This window comes from Pecten maximus, chromosome 3 (assembly GCF_902652985.1).
Source record: "Pecten maximus chromosome 3, xPecMax1.1, whole genome shotgun sequence".
Lineage (NCBI taxonomy): Eukaryota > Metazoa > Mollusca > Bivalvia > Pectinida > Pectinidae > Pecten > Pecten maximus.
In genome coordinates this window covers 13,322,692-13,345,574 of record NC_047017.1, presented here as the reverse complement: position 1 = coordinate 13,345,574, position 22,883 = coordinate 13,322,692, and the positions used below count along the sequence as shown (strand labels likewise).

Genomic DNA, 22,883 nt, shown 5'->3' with positions numbered 1-22,883 from the left:
GTATAACACTTAGCGAGACTTCCGTTTCCGGTTTGTACAGTCTGTAGTTGCACTCGCGAGTAGTGACACACATGCAATTAATTTGCTTGCGTCTCACTGATTGAAATAATTAATTTGCTTGCGTCTCACTGATTGAAACAGTTCTAATGCTCAAAACGCCCCAGTGATGAAAGTGTTAATTCAAAGAGTAGCTCAAGCTAAAGTTGCAGGTAAAATTACTGTTTGATATTTCATAACTAATGTATGTCTGTCTATACTTTCTACTTTCACTTCATCTATTCCTCGGCCTCGCGCTCGCCTAGACTTGGACCGTTTTCGTTTTTACGGTCCAAACGGACGGACCAGTTGGACCGGTGTTGTTCGTTTATGAAATCACGACGGACCTGATGATTTAATATTGTTTTCAGACAAGCCTTGACAAAGACTCCCAAGGCCTGTATTTGCATTTGCAGGGTAGGTAACCCCATACACAAAGAGTCGTTGTTGCAGAGGTTAAAACATTGTGCATCAACATGCAATGAACAAATAATTAAGGAACAATGTGTAAATTATTAAAATGGTGTTATGTACCTATTGAAATGTGCTAAGGTAAGCAGCTAACTAATCATTCATAATTAAGAAAAATTGGGTCTCACTCTCAGTTGGGTAACGACGCTTAAATTGTCTGCGATGAAAAATAATATGATTTTCTAAACATCAAAGCAGTTTTCTGTTGTCTGGTTAAGTATGAACTTTGAAGAATACTGTAGATATGAATTCCCACACAAACTAAGTAACTGTCAGTTTAGTAATACAGTGGAACTTCGTTAACTCGAACTCGACAGGACCACGAGAAAACCGAGTGTTCGAATTAAGCGAGATATCATTTTTGATGCAAAGTTTGGTCAAAATTTTTCAACATTATATAATCATTATAACTCCGATCTGTCGCTCATCTACTGTTAAGTGTAAAGACTGGTCAATACATGTAAATGTATATGTAATATTTCGTTCTGTCACTCGTAGTTTGGTGTAGTTTGCCGATATACAGTCTCGATAAAGTTTCTTTTGCTTAGTCACTTCAATAACGATCTGATGTTCATGTCATGTTTGCAAAAGGAATAACGATAAAATGGAATTCAACCGAATAACAATTTATTTATGTTATATTAAATAACCGTTTAAATTTAACAAAGATTATATGTAAAACGTACTAACAGAACCATTACCTTATATTGACATATACAATACTGTTTGATGGTCCAACTTGCGTTTTATCGACAACCATGCCGTTTCCCTGCGTTAGCGGAAGCAGAAAAATGTCCTTAGTGAAATTTGCTGAAATATTCGATTTCTTTTAGCAATTTCAAAAATGCTTTAGCAAGACAAATTGCTAAAATGGACAACATTTTCTTTAGCAAACTTTGCTTAACAAATTTTGATACAATTTGAATGCGTAGCGCGAGCCCAGTTTCCATGTGTATTAGCACAGGAAGTTGGTACTGCACATGTGCGTATAAAATGTTACTGTTAATGAGTTGGCGTTTTATCCGATTTAATAGACAGCACTGACCGTTACAGTCGTACTCCGAACACCTCTGCAGTAATTGTTTCAGCAGTTTACAGATTTAATAGGCACCGGTGACTGTTTCATTTCTACACCTGTAAAAACTTCAGCCGAGTAGATCTACCGGTGTGTCAGAGATTAGTTTCACTTGAGCGAGCCGGAGCGGGTAGATGAGTTGTTGACTAACGTGTGTACTATTATCGGCGACCGCCTTAGGAAATTACCTGATGTAAGTAAAACAGTACTTTTTATCACCGACAATTTCTTTCATGAATTTATGAAACACTTATAATCGCATATGATAATCTGTAGAATTGTAGTGCCGATACAAACGGAATTTCGATGTTGAAAAAATGTCGGCGTTTACAAACATGATACTTCGAGTTATTCGATCATTTCAAGTAGGATTTTTATTGTTAAGGGACCAGATTTTCACTTCGTATTATTCGAGTTTTTCGAGTTTCCGACTTCCAGTTTTCCGAGTTTTTTTTAATAGGATAAAGAGAGAATTCGGGACTGACGAAGTACTTCGGGTTAAGCGGGGTATTCGAGTATTCCGAGTTCGAGTTAATGAAGTTCCACTGTACCTAGCATTTCGTCAAATATTTCTGTGCATGCATATGATATACATAATGTACATGTACAGCCATATACCTTTCATACAGTATCATTTGGTTTTTTTCACGATTCGGAAGTCTAAGAGTTATCTACCTTGGAGCGACCTCTGTTGATAATTAACCCTGCTACCTGTTCGCTTATGCAGCTTATACTGGTCTGTCCGTTTGCACCGCAAAAGCGAAAACGGCCTTTTGTACAGTTCGTTTATGAAATAAAGACTGTCCTGGCAATTTTATATTGTTTTCAGATGAGCCTTAACATTTACATGTCCGTCAAGATCTATGTTTGAAATACTACATTTAAAAACTGAAGAACTGGTTTGTCCACATAAATGAACAGGCTCTTGTATTGGGATGGAATCCCTGTACATTTTAGGATTATGATATGTATATATAACAAGAATGAACAAGAGATCCCAGAGGGATCTTGGCGCCCACCATTGAATGATCTTTATAGGTTCCATGTCAGATTGATCTTTTCTCTACTTTTCCCTTCCTCTAAGTCTTACTAATCTGTGTAAATTCAGAAACAGCCCTCTAGTACTTTTCAAACAAGGGGAACCTATATATAAAATTTAAGATTTAGCGATAATGGCTGTCTGTCGGCCATGTTGCTTTCGGATTGGTCCCAAAAGGCAATACGACAGAACAAATGGGAACCTACATATGAAATTTGAGAAAGATCCCTTCAGTACCTTCTGTAAAATAGCGATAACAAACTTCAATTGTCAAAATACAAGATGGCTGCCTGTCGGCCAGGTTGTTTTCTGACTGGTCTCAAAATCCAATATGCATAACTAGGCACAGAGGGCAACCTACAAATGAAATTTCAGAAAGATCCCTTCAGCCATTTCTGATAAATAGCGATAACAAAATTCAATTGTCAAAATCCAAGATTGCTGGCTGTCGGCCATGTTGTTTTCCTATTGGTCTCAAAATGCAATATGCATAACAAGGCACCAAGGGGATCTACATATGAAATTTGAGAAAGATCCCTTCAATACTTTCTGAGAAATAGCGATAACAAACTTCAATTGTCAAAATCAAAGATGGCTGCCTGTCGGCCATGTTGTTCTCCAATAGGTCTCAAAATGCAATATGCATAACTAGGCACCGAGGGGAACCTACATATGAAATTTGAGAAAGATCACTTCATTACTTTCTGAGAAATAGCGATAACAAACTTCAATTGTCAAAATCCAAGATGGCTGCCTGTCGGCCATGTTGTTTTCCGATTGGTCTCAAAATGCAATATGCATAACTAGGCACCAAGGGGAACATATATATGAAATTTGAGAAAGATCCCTTCTGTACTTTCTGAGAAATAGCGATAACAATCTTCAATTGTCAAAATCCAAGATGGCTGCCTGTCGGCCATGTTGTTTTCCGATAGGTCTCAAAATGCTTTATGCATAACTAGGCACCAAGGGGAACCTACATATGAAATTTGAGAAAGATCTCTTCAGTACATTCTCAGAAATAGCGATAACAAACTTCAATTGTCAAAATCCAAGATGGCTGCCTGTCGGCCATGTTGTTTTCCGATCGGTCTCAAAACGCCATATGCATAACTAGGTACCAAGGGGAACCTACATATGAAATTTCAGAAAGATCCCTTCAGTACTTTCTCAGAAATAGCGATAACAAACTTCAATTGTCAAAATCCAAGATGGCTGCCTGTCGGCCATGTTGTTTTGCGATTGGTCTCAAAATGTGATATGCATAATTAGGCACCAAGGGGAACCTACCTATGAAATTTGAGAAAGATCCCTTCAGTTCTTTCTGAGAAATAGCGATAACAAACTTCAATTGTCAAAATCCAAGATGGCTGCCTCTCGGCCATGTTGTTTTGCGATTGGTCTCAAAACGCAATATGCATAACTAGGCAACAAGGGAAACCTACATATGAAATTTGAGAAAGATCCCTTCAGTACTTTCTGAGAAATAGCGATAACAAACTTCAATTGTCAAAATCCAAGATGGCTGCCTGTCGGCCATTTTGTTTTGCGATTGGTCTCAAAACGCAATATGCATAACTAGGCACCAAGGGGAACCTACATATGAAATTTGAGAAAGATACCTACAGTACTTTCTGAGAAATAGCGATAACAAACTTCAATTGTCAAAATCCAAGATGGCTGCCTGTCGGCCATGTTGTTTTGTGATTGGTCTCAAAATGCGATATGCATAACTAGGCACCAAGGGGAACCAACATATGAAATTTGAGAAAGATCCCTTCAGTACTTTCTGAGAAATAGCGATAACAAGAATTGTTTACGGACGGACGGACGGACGGACGGAGGGACGGACGCAGGGCGATTTGAATAGCCCACCATCTGATGATGGTGGGCTAAAAATTGCGCTTTATTTGGTTTTAAAGAAATCCTCCAAACTCTGTTTGATACTAAATTATTGAAGCAGTTCAAATATCAGTAAATTGATAAATAAACTACAGTATATTTAGCTCAACTGGTCAGAAGGACCAAGGTGAGATTATGCCATACCATGGGTGACACTAAAATACGACATAGATAGCTCATAGGGGTTTTCGCACGCCATAGCAGAATGTTGTTTTTTTGCGTCAGTATATCCCTTTTACAGGTTCTGGTAAAGTTTCATTTATAAAAAATGTGTACTTAATTTGCAAGAAAATCAGTCTTATTTGCGAAGCCAGTTGGAAGCACTTTAAACTAAAATTAGCCATACGTGATTATGCAAGCCATCTCAGAGTTATTTATGCAAAATCAAAGGTTTTTTCATATTGTATGTGTATTATACATGATAATGTAAAGTTTCATCATGAAATAAAAATGTGTATTTTGTAAAAAAAATCAATAAGATCTTGAATATTAAATGTAGGTGATACAAGACTTGCAATCTTAAAAACTTCTTTGACCATCATCTTAAATTCATCTTGCAAGTACTGGGTAAGTAATCAACTTGCAGTTCATAAAATTATCATAAAATGGGGAATTTTGGTCATCAGATTATCCTATATTTGATCAATACAATCTGGAGACAGGGCAAGGAGTCTGAAATTTTGACTAAATTTGGAAATTAGCTAGTATACCAGTAAATATGCTGGGATAAATGACTGCTAACCTGGGGTATTTGTATTCAAATGAATGACCTTAATATATATTTTAAATGTAATTAAATTCAAAGATGGATTGATGCTAGGTGAGTGATACAGGTCAGACATTTTATCTGTTATGGTTGCAGGAAGCTGATCCTGTTACCTATCCTAGTGGTCTTTAACCAGTTGCATCTCTGACCCATTTCAAATTTGGTTTCTAACAGTTCCTGTTGTGGAATTGTATTTGAATAGCAGGCAAGGTTTAACATTCAGTCTGGACTGAGATTAATATTTAATGTCTGATGAAACAACACTTACAGATAATGTCTGATGAAACAACACTTACAGATAATGTCTCTGATGAAACGACACTTACAGATAATGTCTCTGATGAAACGACACTTACAGATAATGTCTCCGATGAAACGACACATACAGATAATGTCTGATGAAACGACACTTACAGATAATGTCTGATGAAACAACACTTACAGATAATGTCTCTGATGAAACAACACTTACAGATAATGTCTCTGAGGAAACGACACTTACAGATTATGTCTCTTATGAAATGACACTTACAGATAATGTCTGATGAAACAATACTTACAGATAATGTCTGATGAAACAACACTTACAGATAATGTCTGATGAAACAACACTTACAGATAATGTCTCTGATGGAACAACACTTACAGATAATGTCTCTGATGAAACAACACTTACAGATAATGTCTCTGATGAAACAACACTTACAGATAATGTCTGATGAAACGACACTTACAGATAATGTCTGATGAAACAACACTTACAGAGAATGTTTGATGAAACAACACTTACAGATAATGTATGATGAAACGACACATACAGATAATGTCTCTGATGAAACAACACTTACAGATAATGTCTCTGATGAAACAACACTTACAGATAATGTCTCTCATGAAACAACACTTACAGAAAATGTCTCTGATGGAACAACACTTACATATAATATCTGATGGAACAACACTTACAGATAATGTCTCTGATGAAACAACACTTACAGATAATGTCTCTGATGAAACAACACTTACAGATAATGTCTCTGATGAAACGACACTTACAGATAATGTCTCTGATGAAAAAACACTTATAAATAATGTCTCTGATGAAACAACACTTACAGATAATGTCTCTGATGAAACAACACTTACAGATGTCTGATGAAACAACACTTACAGATAATGTCTCTGATGAAACAACACTTACAGATAATGTGTGATGAAACAACACTTACAGATAATGTCTGATGAAACGACATGTACAGATAATGTCTCTGGTGAAACAACACTTACAGAAAATTCCAGTGGTTTTGCATGTGTTTCTCGCTGTGGCCTCTATTTTGGGTTTCACTTAATGTAGAAACAGAGTTTTTGTCGTGCATCGATGTCCTTAGGATATTGTAGGACTCCATCATATCACTCCTTAACATTCTGTATTCCATGGTTGGTAGTCATAATTCAATCAGTCTATCAAAGTAACTTTTGTTTCGAATAGATTGTATAAGTTTTGTAGTGTGTCTTTGAACATTCTCGATGGAAACTCTGTCTTTGATTGTATTTTTCGACCAGACTGTTGGGGCATATTCGATTCTCACCAGTGATCTGTAGAGGTTACAGAAGGATTTCCTATTTAGATATTTGAAACTCCTTTTTATGACTTCCATGTAGTCTACCCTATCAACTTTTTTGACAGATCCTATTATTGATTTAATGATCTTCTCATTTCAGTTGATGGAGAAACTGTGAGTTCTATTGGAAAGGGACTATGCACCCTGGTTGGAATCACCCATAAAGATACACCAAAGGAGATGGACTACATGTAGATAACTTTATATTTATACATGTATATGTATTGAAGATATATAATGACCAAGTTTGTTCAAATGAATGACCTTGACCTTCATTCATGATCACAGGGGTAAAAAATGCTGAAATCTTTAAGCAACCTCTTTTTAATAACCAAGAGGCCCAGGGACTTGATATTGGGCCTGTAGCATGACAGGGTGAAGTTTGTTCAAATGAATGACCTTGACCTACATTCAAGGTCACATAGGTCAAGTAGGCTGAATTCTTCAAACAATGATTTCTTGATAGCAAAGAGACCTGATATTCGGCCAGTTGTGTGCTGGAATGAAGAACTAGAAAATTGATTGACATGAATAAAGCTAGCCTCACTGATATTTGAATTAAGTGGTTATCAGCATAGTCTCTGCAGAAATAACCTAAATCAACTTCAAAGTTACTGTAAAGCCAGATAAGCAATACAGGCCCATTGGGCCTCTTGTAAATATAATGCATTGGTATTGATTATACGACACATACACTACAGCTTACGTGGACTTTGCGGTTTCCACGCGCCCACGGTGGACTGCCCACGCAATGTCCACTAGTGGACATGCGTGGGCAAAGTGTCCACGTGAGTCCACGATTCGTGATGGATCGGCAGATACCGTGGGTGTCCACGCAACAGCGCGGCCCGTCGAGGAACACTGGATATCGTGGCCCGCCGGATGCCGTGTATGTCCACGGAACAGCGCGATCCGTCGTGGAACGCTAGATAGCGTGGCTAGCTTATGTTTTGAAGTTATGCTTACTTTACCGCGACTTCTAGTCACGACCGAAGGCAGGATGTCCTCCCGATATATAAGAGTTACTTCCCTTCCGTTTCCCTGGTAATGTAATATTTGAATAATGCTCTATTATAACGGGCCGTATACAACATGTAACATCTCATTAATTTTCTTTAGTAACGGGCTGTATATAACATGTAATATTTGAATAATGCTCTATTATAACGGGCCGTATACAACATGTAATATTTGAATAATGCTCTATTATAACGGGCCGTGTACAACATGTAACATCTCATTAATTTTCTTTAGTAACGGGCCGTATATAACATGTAATATTTGAATAATGCTCTATTATAACGGGCCGTATACAACATGTAATATTTGAATAATGCTCTATTATAACGGGCCGTGTACAACATGTAACATCTCATTAATTTTCTTTAGTAATGGGCCGTATATAACATGTAATATTTGAATAATGCTCTATTATAACGGGCCGTATACAACATGTAACATCTCATTAATTTTCTTTAGTAACAGGGCGTATATAACATGTAATATTTGAATAATGCTCTATTATAACGGGCCGTATACAACATGTAACATCTCATTAATTTTCTTTAGTAACGGGCCGTATATAACATGTAATATTTGAATAATGCTCTATTATAACGGGCCGTATACAACATGTAATATTTGAATAATGCTCTATTATAACGGGCCGTGTACAACATGTAACATCTCATTAATTTTCTTTAGTAATGGGCCGTATATAACATGTAATATTTGAATAATGCTCTATTATAACGGGCCGTATACAACATGTAACATCTCATTAATTTTCTTTAGTAACAGGGCGTATATAACATGTAATATTTGAATAATGCTCTATTATAACGGGCCGTATACAACATGTAACATCTCATTAATTTTCTTTAGTAACGGGCCGTATATAACATGTAATATTTGAATAATGCTCTATTATAACGGGCCGTATACAACATGTAACATCTCATTAATTTTCTTTAGAAACGGGCCGTATATAACATGTAATATTTGAATAATGCTCTATTATAACGGGCCGTATACAACATGTAACATCTCATTAATTTTCTTTAGTAACGGGCCGTATATAATATAATAATTTTAATTGTAAATAATCTAATAATCTCAGATTAACACTAGTAAATATCTTTTATGTAATTTGCGTGTACACCATTGTATTAATGTATTTTATGTTACAGAAGTTAAAACGCAAAGTAAACGATGTGCTTATATCAGTTGATACTGTGTAATATGATAAATTCTTTTAATGCGTCATCTTTACGAGCCCATGTCTGTGTGAAGCACCTTCTATTTAAAAAATATATATATCTAAATTTCATTAAGTGTGAACTATATTACAGATATTCTTTCCGTATGTTACTTATGATCTGATCAATAATAATCATATTTTGGTTACGTACATTATGTATGTTGGTTTATGGGTTCTCACGTACTAACTACGGAATAAAATTTGTTGATATCATAGTTATCATCTGCTTTAAGTTTGAAACAAAAGCAAGACCAGTCTATAACCATTAATTAATTCGCTGTATAGGAAAGCAAAATACCGTTACAAAAACTGAGTTGAACAGGTAAATGCCTGGGGCTAGGACCTCGCAGCGGTTGCTATGACGACTTGGTGTGTCAAACGAGCTAGAGCTGTGAATCTGTCGCCACGGGTGACGTGACTGACCCACAAGGTAAGAAAAATCGTCTGGATTACCGCGGCGGGGGGGGGGGGGGGGGGGGTGGGGGGGGGGGGGTCTCCTTTCTCCCACTTCTTACAAATAAGTTACGGGCAGGTATGTTGTGACAGTCATTATAGTCTTCACCTAACCTTACCTGGATTTTACCTGTGTTCTCCAAAGTTCTCCAAAATTACCGGTATCTTATCTGTATTCTCCGACATTACATGATCTTTACCTCTATTTTACACGAACTTTGAATTCATCTCATTTCATTCCTTATTAATAATTTTGCATACCATTTTCATAAACCAAATTTGCAGAAGACAGCTATAGTACAACAACGTAGATATTTTACTGTTTTAAATGATTGAAAACGCGAAACAAAATCACATCAGACCATTTACTACTATCCGATAACCCTTATCAACATGGCGAACTATCACTCATATTTTTCTTGATATTATTTAACTTAACTGATTACAAATCATATAGACATAAAAGTGTACTCGACTGTGAGTGGGTTAATATACCATTTAACAATAATCAGGTGTGAAATTACGGTCGACACGGTCGTCACGCCTGTCACAGCACCACAGGTATCTGTTCTGTCGGATGTTCTAATCGGAACCGCCTATAACTGCTGGTGAGTTGACACGTATGGTTTCCGTGCACGTCAAAAATGTTCCGAATATATGCTTTTACAGGTTGTACGTATATTTAGCTTGAGTTTTGTTAAAAATTTCTTTTTACTGTAGGGATTCATTTTTAAATTAAACACATTATTTACATTTAAATTCCGTTGAGTTAAAACAATAAACATTCGTATCACAAATAAAATAATTAGCCTAAGTTTGAACATTCACATACCCACGATGTTGAAACTTTACTTTAAGCATTTATTTCATGTACGAATTCCATTTTAAACTTATATTATTAGAAGTGTTGTAATCGAAATCGTTATTGGTATGCAACGAAACCCGTGTCCTCGTAATAAAGGGGAGGGTATGGACAGGGTGATGTAAGTCGTTACACATTATATGTGTTGTATACGGCCCGTAATAAAAGAAAAGTAGTAAGTTACATGTTATATAGGCCCGTTGAAATAGAACATTATTCAAATGTTACATGTTGTATACGGCCCTTTACACCAGTATAGTAGAAAATTAGTAAGAAGTTAAATAAATGTTATATGCGACTCGTTACAATAGAAAATCAGTGAGATGTAACATGGTGTATACGGCCCGTTACAATAGCAAATTAGCATGTTATAAACGGTCCGTTCAAGCAGAAAAATAGACTATTATATAAATGTAACATGTTATATATGGCCCGTTATAATAGACATTCAGTGAGATGTTACATGTTGTATACGGCCCGTTATAAAAGAAAATTACAGTGAAACCTCACTATTAAGAACACCTGGGGGTCCGGGTCAAAGTGCCGAGGTGGACCAATTTGAGCTAGACCATCAGGAACCGTAACTCTTAATTGACTGAACTCAGGTGCAAGTTGTATAGATTTGGCTAAATACATGCCATAGTCTTAACTTTAAAAAAAAAGAAAGACAATTGTTTTTGTCTATCATTTCCTTTATTTTCTTCATAACCTTCTAAAATTTCTGTCTTTCTTTTCAAGATGCTCTGACCTGTGTTTTGCCGACCCCAAACTGTTCAGCAAGTTGTCGTTGGCTACGACCATTGCTACATTGAATCAGTTCAATTTTCTTTTTTAGTGATAACTCGTTACGTTTACGTGATGTGGCCATCATGAGCGAAAAAAGAAATGAAGTTAGAAAGAATAGCATAATTCTAGCGAAATATTTGAAACCAAACATGTTTTTTTTTTCAAATTATAATAACACCTATCTACAGACCCTATTCGGCATTGATACAAAAACATCGAGATCGCTGAAAAAACTTGCGCTTGACCAGAAAAAAAATCAAACGTTTCTATGTTTATTTTACTCGCTTGTATGTAATCGGGTCTTAAAACGACCAACAGCCACAAATCAATTATTTGAATACCATAATTAATAAGCAAATGTACGGTTATTACAATTTTCAAGGCAAGATAGATAATCTGATCACTTGTGTATTTAATCCGTCACAGCGTCACCAATGAAGGGCGATCACCCGTAACGGTAAACAAAGGACTACAAACTAAAACCCGGCACATGTTGGCTTGTTACGAACAATGAAAGACTGGATGTTTATTTTACCTTCCGGTCAGTGCGAAGATTTCAAAGAGATTAATAGCCATTCTACTCACCTGTCGATACACTGGTCAGTAAACAAAAGATCGATAATTACGTATACACACGTCAATGGCCAGTTTGACACGCATTACCGGAAGCTGTTCACGGTTCGCTACACACCAGGTAATTTTTCAGACACGACCAACTGGTCGTAATTGTGGGGGTAATAAGCGTTAATTAGTATTCGTTGGGACTGCCCAAGGTGGTCGTAATACGGAATAGCAAAGTGGTCGTAATAGTGAAGCGACCAATACCAAGATATATAGAGAAACAAATCGGGACTGAAAAAAAAAGTGCCCGTAATAGCGGGGTGGTCGTAATTTTGAGGTGGTCGTAAGGTGAGGTTCGTAGTAAAAAGTTACATGTTATAAACGGCCCGTTAAAATAGAACATTATATAATTGTGACATGTTATATAGGGCCCGTTTTAATAGAAAATTAGTGAGATGTTACATGTTGTATACGGCCCGTTATGATAGAACATTATTCAAATGTTACATGCTGTATACTGCCCGATATAATAGAAATTTGTAAGAGGTTATATCAGCATCACATGTTATATACGGCCCGTTAAAACAGAACATTATATATGGTGACATGTTATATACGGCCCGTTATAATAGAAAATTAGTGAAATGTTACAAGTTGTTTACGGCCCGTTATATTAGAAATTTAGTGAGATGTTACATATTGTATACGGCCCGTTATAATAGAATATTGCTCAAATTTTACATGTTATATACAGGATGTTAAAACAGAACATAATATAATTGTGACATGTTGTATATGGCCCGTTATAATAGAAAATTAGTAAGAAGTTACTTGCTATATATGGCCCGTTAAAATAGAACATTATTTAAGTGTCATATGTCATATACGGCCCATTATGAAAGAAAATTAGTAAGAATATGTATGTTATATATACGGCCCGTTAAAACAACATAATATAATTGTGACATGTTGTATACGGCCCGTATAATAGAATATTAGTAAGAAGTTACATGTTATATATCGCCCGTTAAAATAGATCATTATTCAAATGCCATATGCCATATGCGGTCCATTATAAATGAAAATTAGTAAGAAGTTACATGTTATATACAGCCCGTTAACACAGAACATTATATAATTATAACATGTTGTATACGGCCCGTTATAATAGAACATTATACAAATGTTACATTTGTATTATCGTTGTCTTATTCGCATTAATTGCAGGCACGTGTTTACATTTGTTTATATATATTTCCTAAAAAGCGGTCTGATCCCGTTGAACCTGTGATATCACGATCTTGTATTGCTAATGTATATGTCTTTGTATATGTTGTAAAATCAGATTGGCTGAAACGCCAAAGGAATAAATGAATTAAATTTACCTACAGTTAAGGATCCACTTCTTGGCATTGGGAGTCCTTTTATATCATCATTACCAAAAGAAACTGCCCTACAGGTAAATTCAACATGTTAGAGATACACCTGTTAATTAAGATGTGGTATTTACCGGGCTATTATCTTAACACGCCTCTGTGACCGCGGCTTGCCGGTCTCTGGCCTTTGTGGTGTTGGCCACTCGTCGGTTATAAAACGGAACTCGGATGTATCTCAGTTCGTGTTTCTACGTGTAGATATTCATATAACATTATCATGACCAGTCCTAGGACATGACTTTTTTATTGTTTATTCCACAGATCAACCGATTCCCGTCTCTGATATCGAAGGTGCATTGAGACTTTCCTATCTCCAATAATTTAGCTCGAGCTCTCCAACAAATGAAATGTAGCCTAAAACCGATGAGTGGATGAGTCGGAACAGAATATCACAAATCGTGCAACATCGTTGCCTAAAATATTAGCATCTCTAGAATAAACTTTTAATAGACTATTAATGCAATGACTCAAATACCATCTCTGATATCGAAGGTGCATTGAGACTTTCCTATCTCCAATAATTTAGCTCGAGCTCTCCAACAAATGAAATGTAGCCTAAAACCGATGAGTGGATGAGTCGGAACAGAATATCACAAATCGTGCAACATCGTTGCCTAAAATATTAGCATCTCTAGAATAAACTTTTAATAGACTATTAATGCAATGACTCAAATACGGTCTCTGGGCGAACCTCACACGTGAGGTCACTGTGCGGAATACATCCCTATATAGGCTATTAGAACCGGTAGATAATCAGTTTTGACGGTATGTATCGATACAGTTTTTGATAATGTTTCTCAATATTCATTTAACGGGTTTTACGTCTACTATTACAACTGACGACAAAACATGTGCACGTACGCTGACTTGTCGATCATTCTCACCAACCAATGGAATTAACGGACGCCTTTCTACAGTGTTTGATTGACAGAGTCAGAGATCACTGGAGTGTAACAAGCTTTAGTGTCTTGTCAATCATTCTCACTAACCAATGAAACTCACGGATGCCGTCAGATACCCCGTTTGATTGACAGACAGCTAAAATAGAATCATCTGCGTGTGACGAGCTGCCGAGAAAATCAGCGGTTATGGCTGCCATGTTTATGCAAAACACCGCATAAAAAGTGTTGCATTCAATGAGTAATTTATGACTTAAAATATGATTGAATACAAATCATTGAAATCACAGTGGTGATAGAAACAGAAACAATAATTGGACCTGAATGCAAAGCACTCAATATACATGATAAATATAAAGACATTAAATGGTTATCATAAATCGGTACATTTAGGGAATGTATATAAACATTGTACATGTAAATTATATTGCAGAAAGGGCCGTAGTAATGTTTTAATTACATTCTGAATCCATTCTGCTTTTGATGCAATAATGTAATGTTTAATTCCTTTTTGTGTTTTCCGTTTAGATACCACATTAACGCTATTACATGTATACAAGATACCCAGATAGGCAGTTATTAACAGCTCTTTTGTGTGTACACTTTAGAATAGATATACAAATAGTTGTCACAACATTCGATATTCCGCATATTTTAATATGGTCGGAGTCTGATAACATGATAATACCGATGTTTAAAAGATAACGGAATAAGGATTAAAATGCCGACGTTTAGATATTTTGATGAGATTTGGAAAAGCTGTTCTTATGTCGCAGTGGTATTTTCTATTTTCACAATTCAATGTCTTGTAATGAATGCAATATTTCTAAAATAAATGAATATTTTTTAAAAACGTGAATACGTCAATGGAGAATGCTGGATGGATGAAACAGCTTATGTTAAGTTACATTAAATATTAACGGCGCTTAATATATTGCGATTGTTTTTTAATGTTTATAATATGGCCATAATAACGCTATTGATGGACCAAGGGTCTAAAGCTTTAAATAAAACTTGAAATGTTCTTCAATTTCATCCGAATTCATAAAGGCTTATCTACACCGCCAACATGAAACCATGCATAATTCTGATAAACGATACCGATACCACTACCGCTACCGAAAGACGAAGGGATATAACTCGTGTAGATCAGAAATGAACAGCAAACAACTTGTACCCACTGTATATCGCGGATCGACATGGACCACGGGCTTTAAAATGAAATGCATGTCCACCACGTATCGTGGATCGTCGTGGAACACGGTGTCTCGAGTTGAACTATGCCCACCACTAATCGTGGATCGTCACATACCGTGATGCCGAGTGGATACCGTATCAGTCAGCTGATGTCCACGATATATGACGGACCGTCGCGGAATGCCATATCCGGTGGGCGAGTGGGGTCCGCGCTGCCCACGTCCGTGACGGACGCGTGGAAACCGCAAAGTCCACGTAAGCTGTAGTGTATATACACAGTCAGTGCAGACATATTGAAGAAATGTGAAAGGATTTGAACCCAATTTAGTCAGAACCATCCTTGGCGGAAGGGGAACAGATTTGAGGGGAGGGGCCCAATAGGGGAAATTGAGGCAATTCCTACTAGTAATAAAGTTATGAATGGATGTTCTAAAAACAATTCTTGAGGTCTTTCAGACCCTTAGAAAGTCTGGACTTCGATATTTCTTTAAAGCACTTGGGATCCCCACCCCATAACCATATATAGCATTGTTTGAGATTGACAAATAAAACGAATTGAACATGAACATGAACATTATTTTGACATTTGGTCTAATCCAACCAGCTGAGCGATACAGGCCCCATGGGCCTCTTGTTATATTGGCTCGTCTCTTCGGAGGAAAGGAAGAGCTTAATTATGTTGTCACTCCGACGTCAGTGTCGTCATCAGCGCTAGTTTTTCAAATGTTTTTGGTGCAAGTGTTGAGAGGCATAGTATACATGGTATTAGGGTCCTCTATAGGGGTTAAACTATCCCTTGCCGGAGTTAAACTAAAAGATTTTTTTGGGGAAAAACCTGATTTTTAAAATTTTCAAAGTTTTGAAAGTTATTAACACATCACATTTTAATTGTACTAGGGTGCTGATATTTGGTAACAGGGTCCCTCTGGAGTTCCACTATCCATTCTTAGAGTGAAACTGAAAAAAAAACAATGTGAAAATGCTCACATTAGACAATTTATAAGGTTCCACATTTTTCAAGGGAGACAACTCTCATTAGGATAATTTTTTATCAAAAAATAAAAGAAATAGGTCAAAAAGCTATTATTTGATATGTTTATTAGCTCCCCTGGTATGCCATACTGTGGCGTCCTGCCGGCTGTCTGTCCATCAACAATTACTTTGCTGCCAAATATCGACAAGATCTCGGATGAATTCGAAAATGGAAATTATTCAACACATGTGCAAGTTAAATATGTACTTACCCCAATGTAAATACACTTTGATGTAGCTACAAAATATAGATCAAAGTACTGTATAGCCAAAACTCAGTTATGCAATTTTCCTAATTAGGGCAGCAATTTTGTGACACTATCAGGTTTGCCACCCTCCAGAGATGCTAAAGTAGGAGATCTCCCACCAAGGAATTGTGGATTAGTGTGACATTTTAACAACATAAAACTGTTTTTGTGCAGTAATTTTCATGATACAGTACCCAAAATTGTTTTAGTAATCTATCAGGACAAATAATAACATGTTTTTAAATGGACATCTACATGCCAAGCCCATAATACAGTGATATTACAAGACAATCGGAAAGCACTAGATGGCACTGCCATGGTGTCATTGTCAACTGTGAACGTCACATTCATCAGCGATGTTACATATGATAATACAATTACGGTATCTATAAATATCAGATGAAACTTGGAAGACACAAATCAAATACTGATCTTTGGAAATTAAATCTTAAATTTAGAACAAACAATTAGGTCTTCTAAAAGATTTGGTTATTTATTTCAATTATTTAAAACTGACGATAACTGCCTCAAGTGTACCAAATTGTGGCAGTTATCGTCAGGCCCATTTATAGCATAAAAGAAGCTGGACATACATAGAATGTGGGTCAACTTTGCAGACGCTGCAGAACTTCACATATATCACAAACATTCCAATGATTGCTTCAAGGTTTGGATATTGATAGGAGAAAGATGATGCACTTGAAGTGAAGATTGGAAAATTATGACGTGAAGATTATTAAGATATTTAAATGCAAATATTATCTGTTTGGAAACTTTGTCTGAATGAAAATAAGGCCAGAAATTTTACCAAAACTAATATATTTGTTCAATGAAAACTACAGCAACTTGACTGTATCATTTAATGAAATATTCAAAACATAGGTAAAAACTGACCATAACTACCACCTGACGATAATACCCTCCATTGCTCTATTAATTGTGATTTAATAAATTCTTACAAAAGTTAATTTAAAAGGGTTTTTTTCTTTCAGGGTAAGGAAAATTCTTAACCTGAGATTATTTGATGATGATCAAGGAAAGAGATGGTCTAAAAATGTCATGGAAAAAAACTATGAAGTTTTGTGTGTGAGCCAAGTAAGTATCACTGCTTGAAATAGTAAGGTTTTTTTTTCAGTGATTGCAGTTAAAAATTACTTGAATTATGGTAAATGCTTTGATTGTGTTACAAATGTGTAGGTTTAAATTTTTGTATTTTTTTTTTTTCGTTACAGTTCACACTCTGTATGATTTTGAAGGGGAACAAGCCTGATTTTCATTCTGCCATGCCTCCAGAAAAATCTCAAGAGTTTTATGCTGAATTTATCAGGAAGATGGGAGAAGCATACGATCCAACAAAAATCAAAGGTTGATACTGTTATGAACTCAAAAATTGTCAATATTTTTATTCGTGTTATTTTTAACTGTGTGTGTGTTTAGGTCATCTGATCTATAGTCATTGTGCTTCATCTGTAATCATCCGTAGTGCATAAGCTTTTCACATTTCAAACTTCTTCTCAAGTTCCACCAGTGGGACTCAGCGCTAACTTACCTGAAATGATCCTGAGATGGTCCAGTGTCGTTATTTTTCGGGTCAGTCCAAAATCCAATATGGCTACCATGAGCTTCTTCTCCAGTTCCACTGGTGCCGTTGAGCTGACAATTGGTAGGGATGTTAAGGAAGGGGAGCCAACAAAGTGCCTCATAAACACTTTGACATGGCAGCCATGGTGGCCATTTCGTAACATCAGTGGGATTTCATGGTTTTCCTGAACAACACCTATTTCAAACTTCTTCTCAATTCAACCAATAGGATTCAGCTCTAACTTACCTCAAATAATCCTGAGATGGTCCTGACCAAGTGTTGTTAATTTTTTGGTCGGTCTGAAATCCAAGATGGCAGACATGGCAGCCATCTTGAAAAACACATTTTAAGCTTGAAGCATCATGGTGATGTTTAAGGGGAGCCAACAAAGTGTTGTTATTTTTCAGCCATGTAAAAACGTTGACATGGCAGCCATAGTATCCATTTTGTAACATGATTGTGCAATCATGGTTTCCTGAACAACACCTATTTCAAACTTCTTCTCAAGTGCCACCAGAAGCATTCAACTCAAAATTTGCTACAATGATCCTGAGATGATCCTGACCAAGCGTTGTTATTTTTCTGGTCAGTCCAAAAATCCAACATGGCCAACATGGCCAACAGTACTGCTATACTTGCTACTGAGTATGTATACTACAATAGTCTTTAAAGTCAGATGCCCTTTAAGGCCCACAGGGCCTCTTGTTATGTGTACTTGTGTATTTTGGAAGATATATGAACTAATGTATTATATCATTCACTTGGTTATGAAAGTGCGATTATACATAATACAAATTTCCATGTCTCAGTACTGTTTGTGACAGTTTCTGATGTGTTGTAGATGGAGTATTTGGAGCACACATGCAGGTTCACATACAAAATGACGGACCCGTAACAATACCTCTGGAATCCCCCGAATCTCTTCAGGTACACTAATATGTCATGTATCCAAGCAAACTTTGTCTGGATTATTTACTTATTTGCTTCAAATCGCTACTAGTCAAAAAGTTCTTATTGGATTTTGACCAAATTTGGTCAGAAACATCCTTGGCGGAAGGGGATCAGATTTTGCATAAATGGTGACTCTGACCCCAAAGGGGCCTGAGGGGCGGGGCCCAATAGGGGAAATTGAGGCAATTCCTTTGAATCGCTACTAGTCATAAAGTTATGAATGGATTTGAACCCAATTTGGTCAGAAACATTCTTGTGTGAAGGGGAACAGATTTTGCATAAATGATGACTCTGACCCCCGAGAGGCCAAAAGGGCGGGTCCCATAGGGGAAATAGAGGTAATTCCTTTATATCGCTACTAGTCAAAAAGTTATGAAAGGATTTGAACCCAATTTGGTCAGAAACATTCTTGTGTGAAGGGGAACAGATTTTGCATAAATGATGACTCTGACCCCCGAGAGGCCAAAAGGGCGGGTCCCATAGGGGAAATAGAGGTAATTCCTTTATATCGCTACTAGTCAAAAAGTTATGAAAGGATTTGAACCCAATTTGGTCAGAAACATTCTTGTGTGAAGGGGAACAGATTTTGCATAAATGAGGACTCTGACCCCCGAGGGGCCAAAGGGGCGGGGCCCCCAAAGGGGAAATAGAGGTTATTCCTAAATCACTACTTGTCATAAAGTGATGAATGCATGTTCTAAAAACTTTCAATTCTTGAGATCTTTCAGGCCTTAGAGAGTATGGACTTCATTATTTCTTTAAAGTAGTTAGGAACCCCACACTATAACCATAAATAGCATTGTTGAGATTTGCAAATAAAACAAATTGAACATTTTTTTGACATTTGGTCTAATCCAACCAGGTGAGCGATACAGGCCCCATGCGCCTCTTGTTTTATTGTTGCAGGATAAATAGAATACATGGTCAGTGTCTTAAAATATAAGCTGTATTTTTGGCTCAGGACAGAAAGACAAAAGTGGCTAGCCTGACCATGTATTCTCTGTTTATCTGTATATACAGAGATCAAACTGTATGTATTGTGCACATATTATGTTGTAAGTTACACTGAAATGGGAACAACATGATTTGTAACCTTTGTCATAAAACTCCTGTTCTGAAAGCCATGAACCATGTGTAAACATCCTATTTAGGATGCAGACAGATAATCAGAAGGCACTGTGTCATGTTAAATACATCCTCCTCGATATGTTGAAGTTAATCACTGTGTCGTGTTAAATACATCCTCGATATGTTAAATACATCCTCCTCGATATGTTGAATTAATCATTGTGTCATGTTAAATACATCCTCGATATGTTGAATTAATCATTGTGTCATGTTAAATACATCCTCCTCGATATGTTGAATTAATCATTGTGTCATGTTAAATACATCCTCGATATGTTGAATTAATCACTGTGTCATGTTAAATACATCCTGGATATGTTGAATTAATCATTGTGTCATGTTAAATACATCCTCCTCGATATGTTGAATTAATCATTGTGTCATGTTAAATACATCCTCGATATGTTGAATTAATCACTGTGTCATGTTAAATACATCCTGGATATGTTGAATTAATCATTGTGTCATGTTAAATACATCCTCAATATGTTGAATTAATCACTGTGTCATGTTAAATACATCCTGCTCGATGTGTTGAATTAATCGTTGTAATTGCCTTTTCTATTTGAACTTGACATTGATCTTTAAGTAGGTAAATGTACATGGTTTGTTCTTGGACAATCCAGACTTTATTTCGCCCAATGATTCATTTAACTTGTAATGTATGTGTCAGAGGCAAAATGGGATTCAGCTCAAAGCTACCTGAAATGATACTAAGATGGTCCTGGCCAAGTGTGGTTATTTTTCTGGTTGGGCCAAAATCTAAGATGGCCACCATGGTAGCCATTTTGAAAAAAGCATTTTAAACTGGTTCTCCAGTTCCACTGGTGCCATTGAGCTGAAAATTGGTAGGGATGTTAAGGAAGGAAAGCCAACAAAGTGTGTGGTGAAATGTTTGACAATACAACAATGGTGGTCATTATTGTAACAAGAATGCACAATGTTGGTTTTCCTGAACAACACCTATTTTAAACTTCTTCTCAAGTTCCACCACTGCTATTCAGCTCAAACTTATCTGAAATTAACCTGAGGTGGTTCTGACCAAGTGTTGATATGTTTGGGTCTGTCCGAAATCCAAGATTGCCGCCATGACAGCCTTCCTGAAAAGCACATTTCAAACTTTTTCTCCAGTTGACTGGTGCCATTGAGTTGATAACTTATAGGGATGTTAAGGAAGAGTAGCCAACACAGTATTGTTATTTTTTGACTTTGTAAAAACTTTGAGATGGCAGCCACTTTGTAATACCTATGTAAAACTTCTTCTCACCTGAAAGGATCTTGAAATGTTCCTGATCAATTGTTGCCAGTGCCACTGTACTGCTACTGAGTATACATGTACATATATACTACAATTATGTTATAATAGGGTCTGTTCAAGACAGATGGCCATTAATGCCCATAGGACTCTTCTTTTTCTTTGAAATTTTGGTTGCCATGGTAACTGGTCATAATTAACAGGTTTTTTATAAAGGGCCATAACTTTTCAGTGATTTGACCAATTCTATTCGCCCTTGATTAAATGATGTAACTAAGCCAAGCCTATAATTTGATATATAGGTTTTGTTGCCATGACAACCATGCTGAAGCAAACAGTGGCCTCGTATTGGTTGAAATTTGACAACCTTTAACATATGGTAAGGAGATTTAGCATAATGGTACATGCCCAGGGTAATTTAAGCTTGTATACAAAATATTGACTTCACACGGACTGAAACTAAAACAGTTAATGTATTAAAACAGCATTCCTCCCATCCCCTACCCTCATGTCACTATCTAGACTTTTTGAACTTGAACTGTAAATAAACATTTATTTATTGCAAGCATAACAATATAAGTAGTAATATTTCCTCTGAGACTAGTGTTAAAGAAATGATTGACGGTAAGGAATTCACATTTTTGTTATGTCCTAAAAAATATATGGTTATAATTTCATCTTTACAGGATGAAGGAAAGAAACAAAAAATGTGGAACAATGCCAAAAAGCAATCTTCCAATGCTTCCAAAAGCTCATCAACACAAATGACTCCTGTGCTACAGGATCCTAGTAGCTCTTCTGTGTCGGGGCCAGACGTGGGGTGTGACGGAGCTACGTCTAGGGAATCTCAAGGTGGAAAAGAGTCCCAGCCAAATGACCAGAGTTGACCCTGGCAGTTATATAGATATACTCCTCAATGACAGCTTGTTAATCTGGAATCAGACATGCCTTGTGTGATAGAAAGTGTCCCTGTGAATAGTATGAAGTCTTCATGATCATATACACTTTTGACAAAGGATATTTTTAGTCCAATTTTACCTCTAACTCTTTGCAACATTTGACAAAAAAATATGGTGATTGGGTAGCACAGTGGTAATGAACTCTCCTTTAACCTAAGCACCCAGGGTTTAATTACCCATCAGATATAAAAATGTATGGAGGTCATGACCTGCCTGACCACTATAAGGTTTCCTCAGGGTACTTTGGTTTCCTCCTTCAATAAGACCACTTACTCGCTTCCATCCGGGCCCACAAAGAGTGATTTATGTAAGTTGGTATAACTCGTTTCCCACTTGTAAAATAAATATTATTTAAAGATTATT

At 36.5% G+C, this 22,883-nt stretch overlaps 1 protein-coding gene across 1 annotated transcript; it reads left to right on the top strand.

Annotated features, from left to right (window-relative positions):
- The first annotated feature begins 39 nt into the window (after window positions 1-39).
- On the top strand, window positions 40-22,883 carry LOC117323260 (D-aminoacyl-tRNA deacylase-like). Its single transcript, XM_033878373.1, has 6 exons — window positions 40-209; window positions 7,012-7,102; window positions 17,638-17,740; window positions 17,878-18,010; window positions 19,069-19,154; window positions 22,248-22,883. Exons 1-6 carry the CDS (start codon window positions 167-169, stop codon window positions 22,446-22,448), a joined length of 657 nt encoding a protein of 218 aa, XP_033734264.1. The 5' UTR covers window positions 40-166; the 3' UTR covers window positions 22,449-22,883.

What these genes read in the sequence shown, in the direction of transcription:
- LOC117323260 (XM_033878373.1), top strand. Translation starts at nt 167, where the DNA reads ATGAAAGTGTTAATTCAAAGAGTAGCTCAAGCTAAAGTTGCAG. An exon ending in AAGTTTTGTGTGTGAGCCAA is followed by an intron (nt 17,741 to 17,877) that starts GTAAGTATCACT and finishes TTTTCGTTACAG; the next exon opens with TTCACACTCTGTATGATTTT. An exon ending in CGATCCAACAAAAATCAAAG is followed by an intron (nt 18,011 to 19,068) that starts GTTGATACTGTT and finishes GATGTGTTGTAG; the next exon opens with ATGGAGTATTTGGAGCACAC.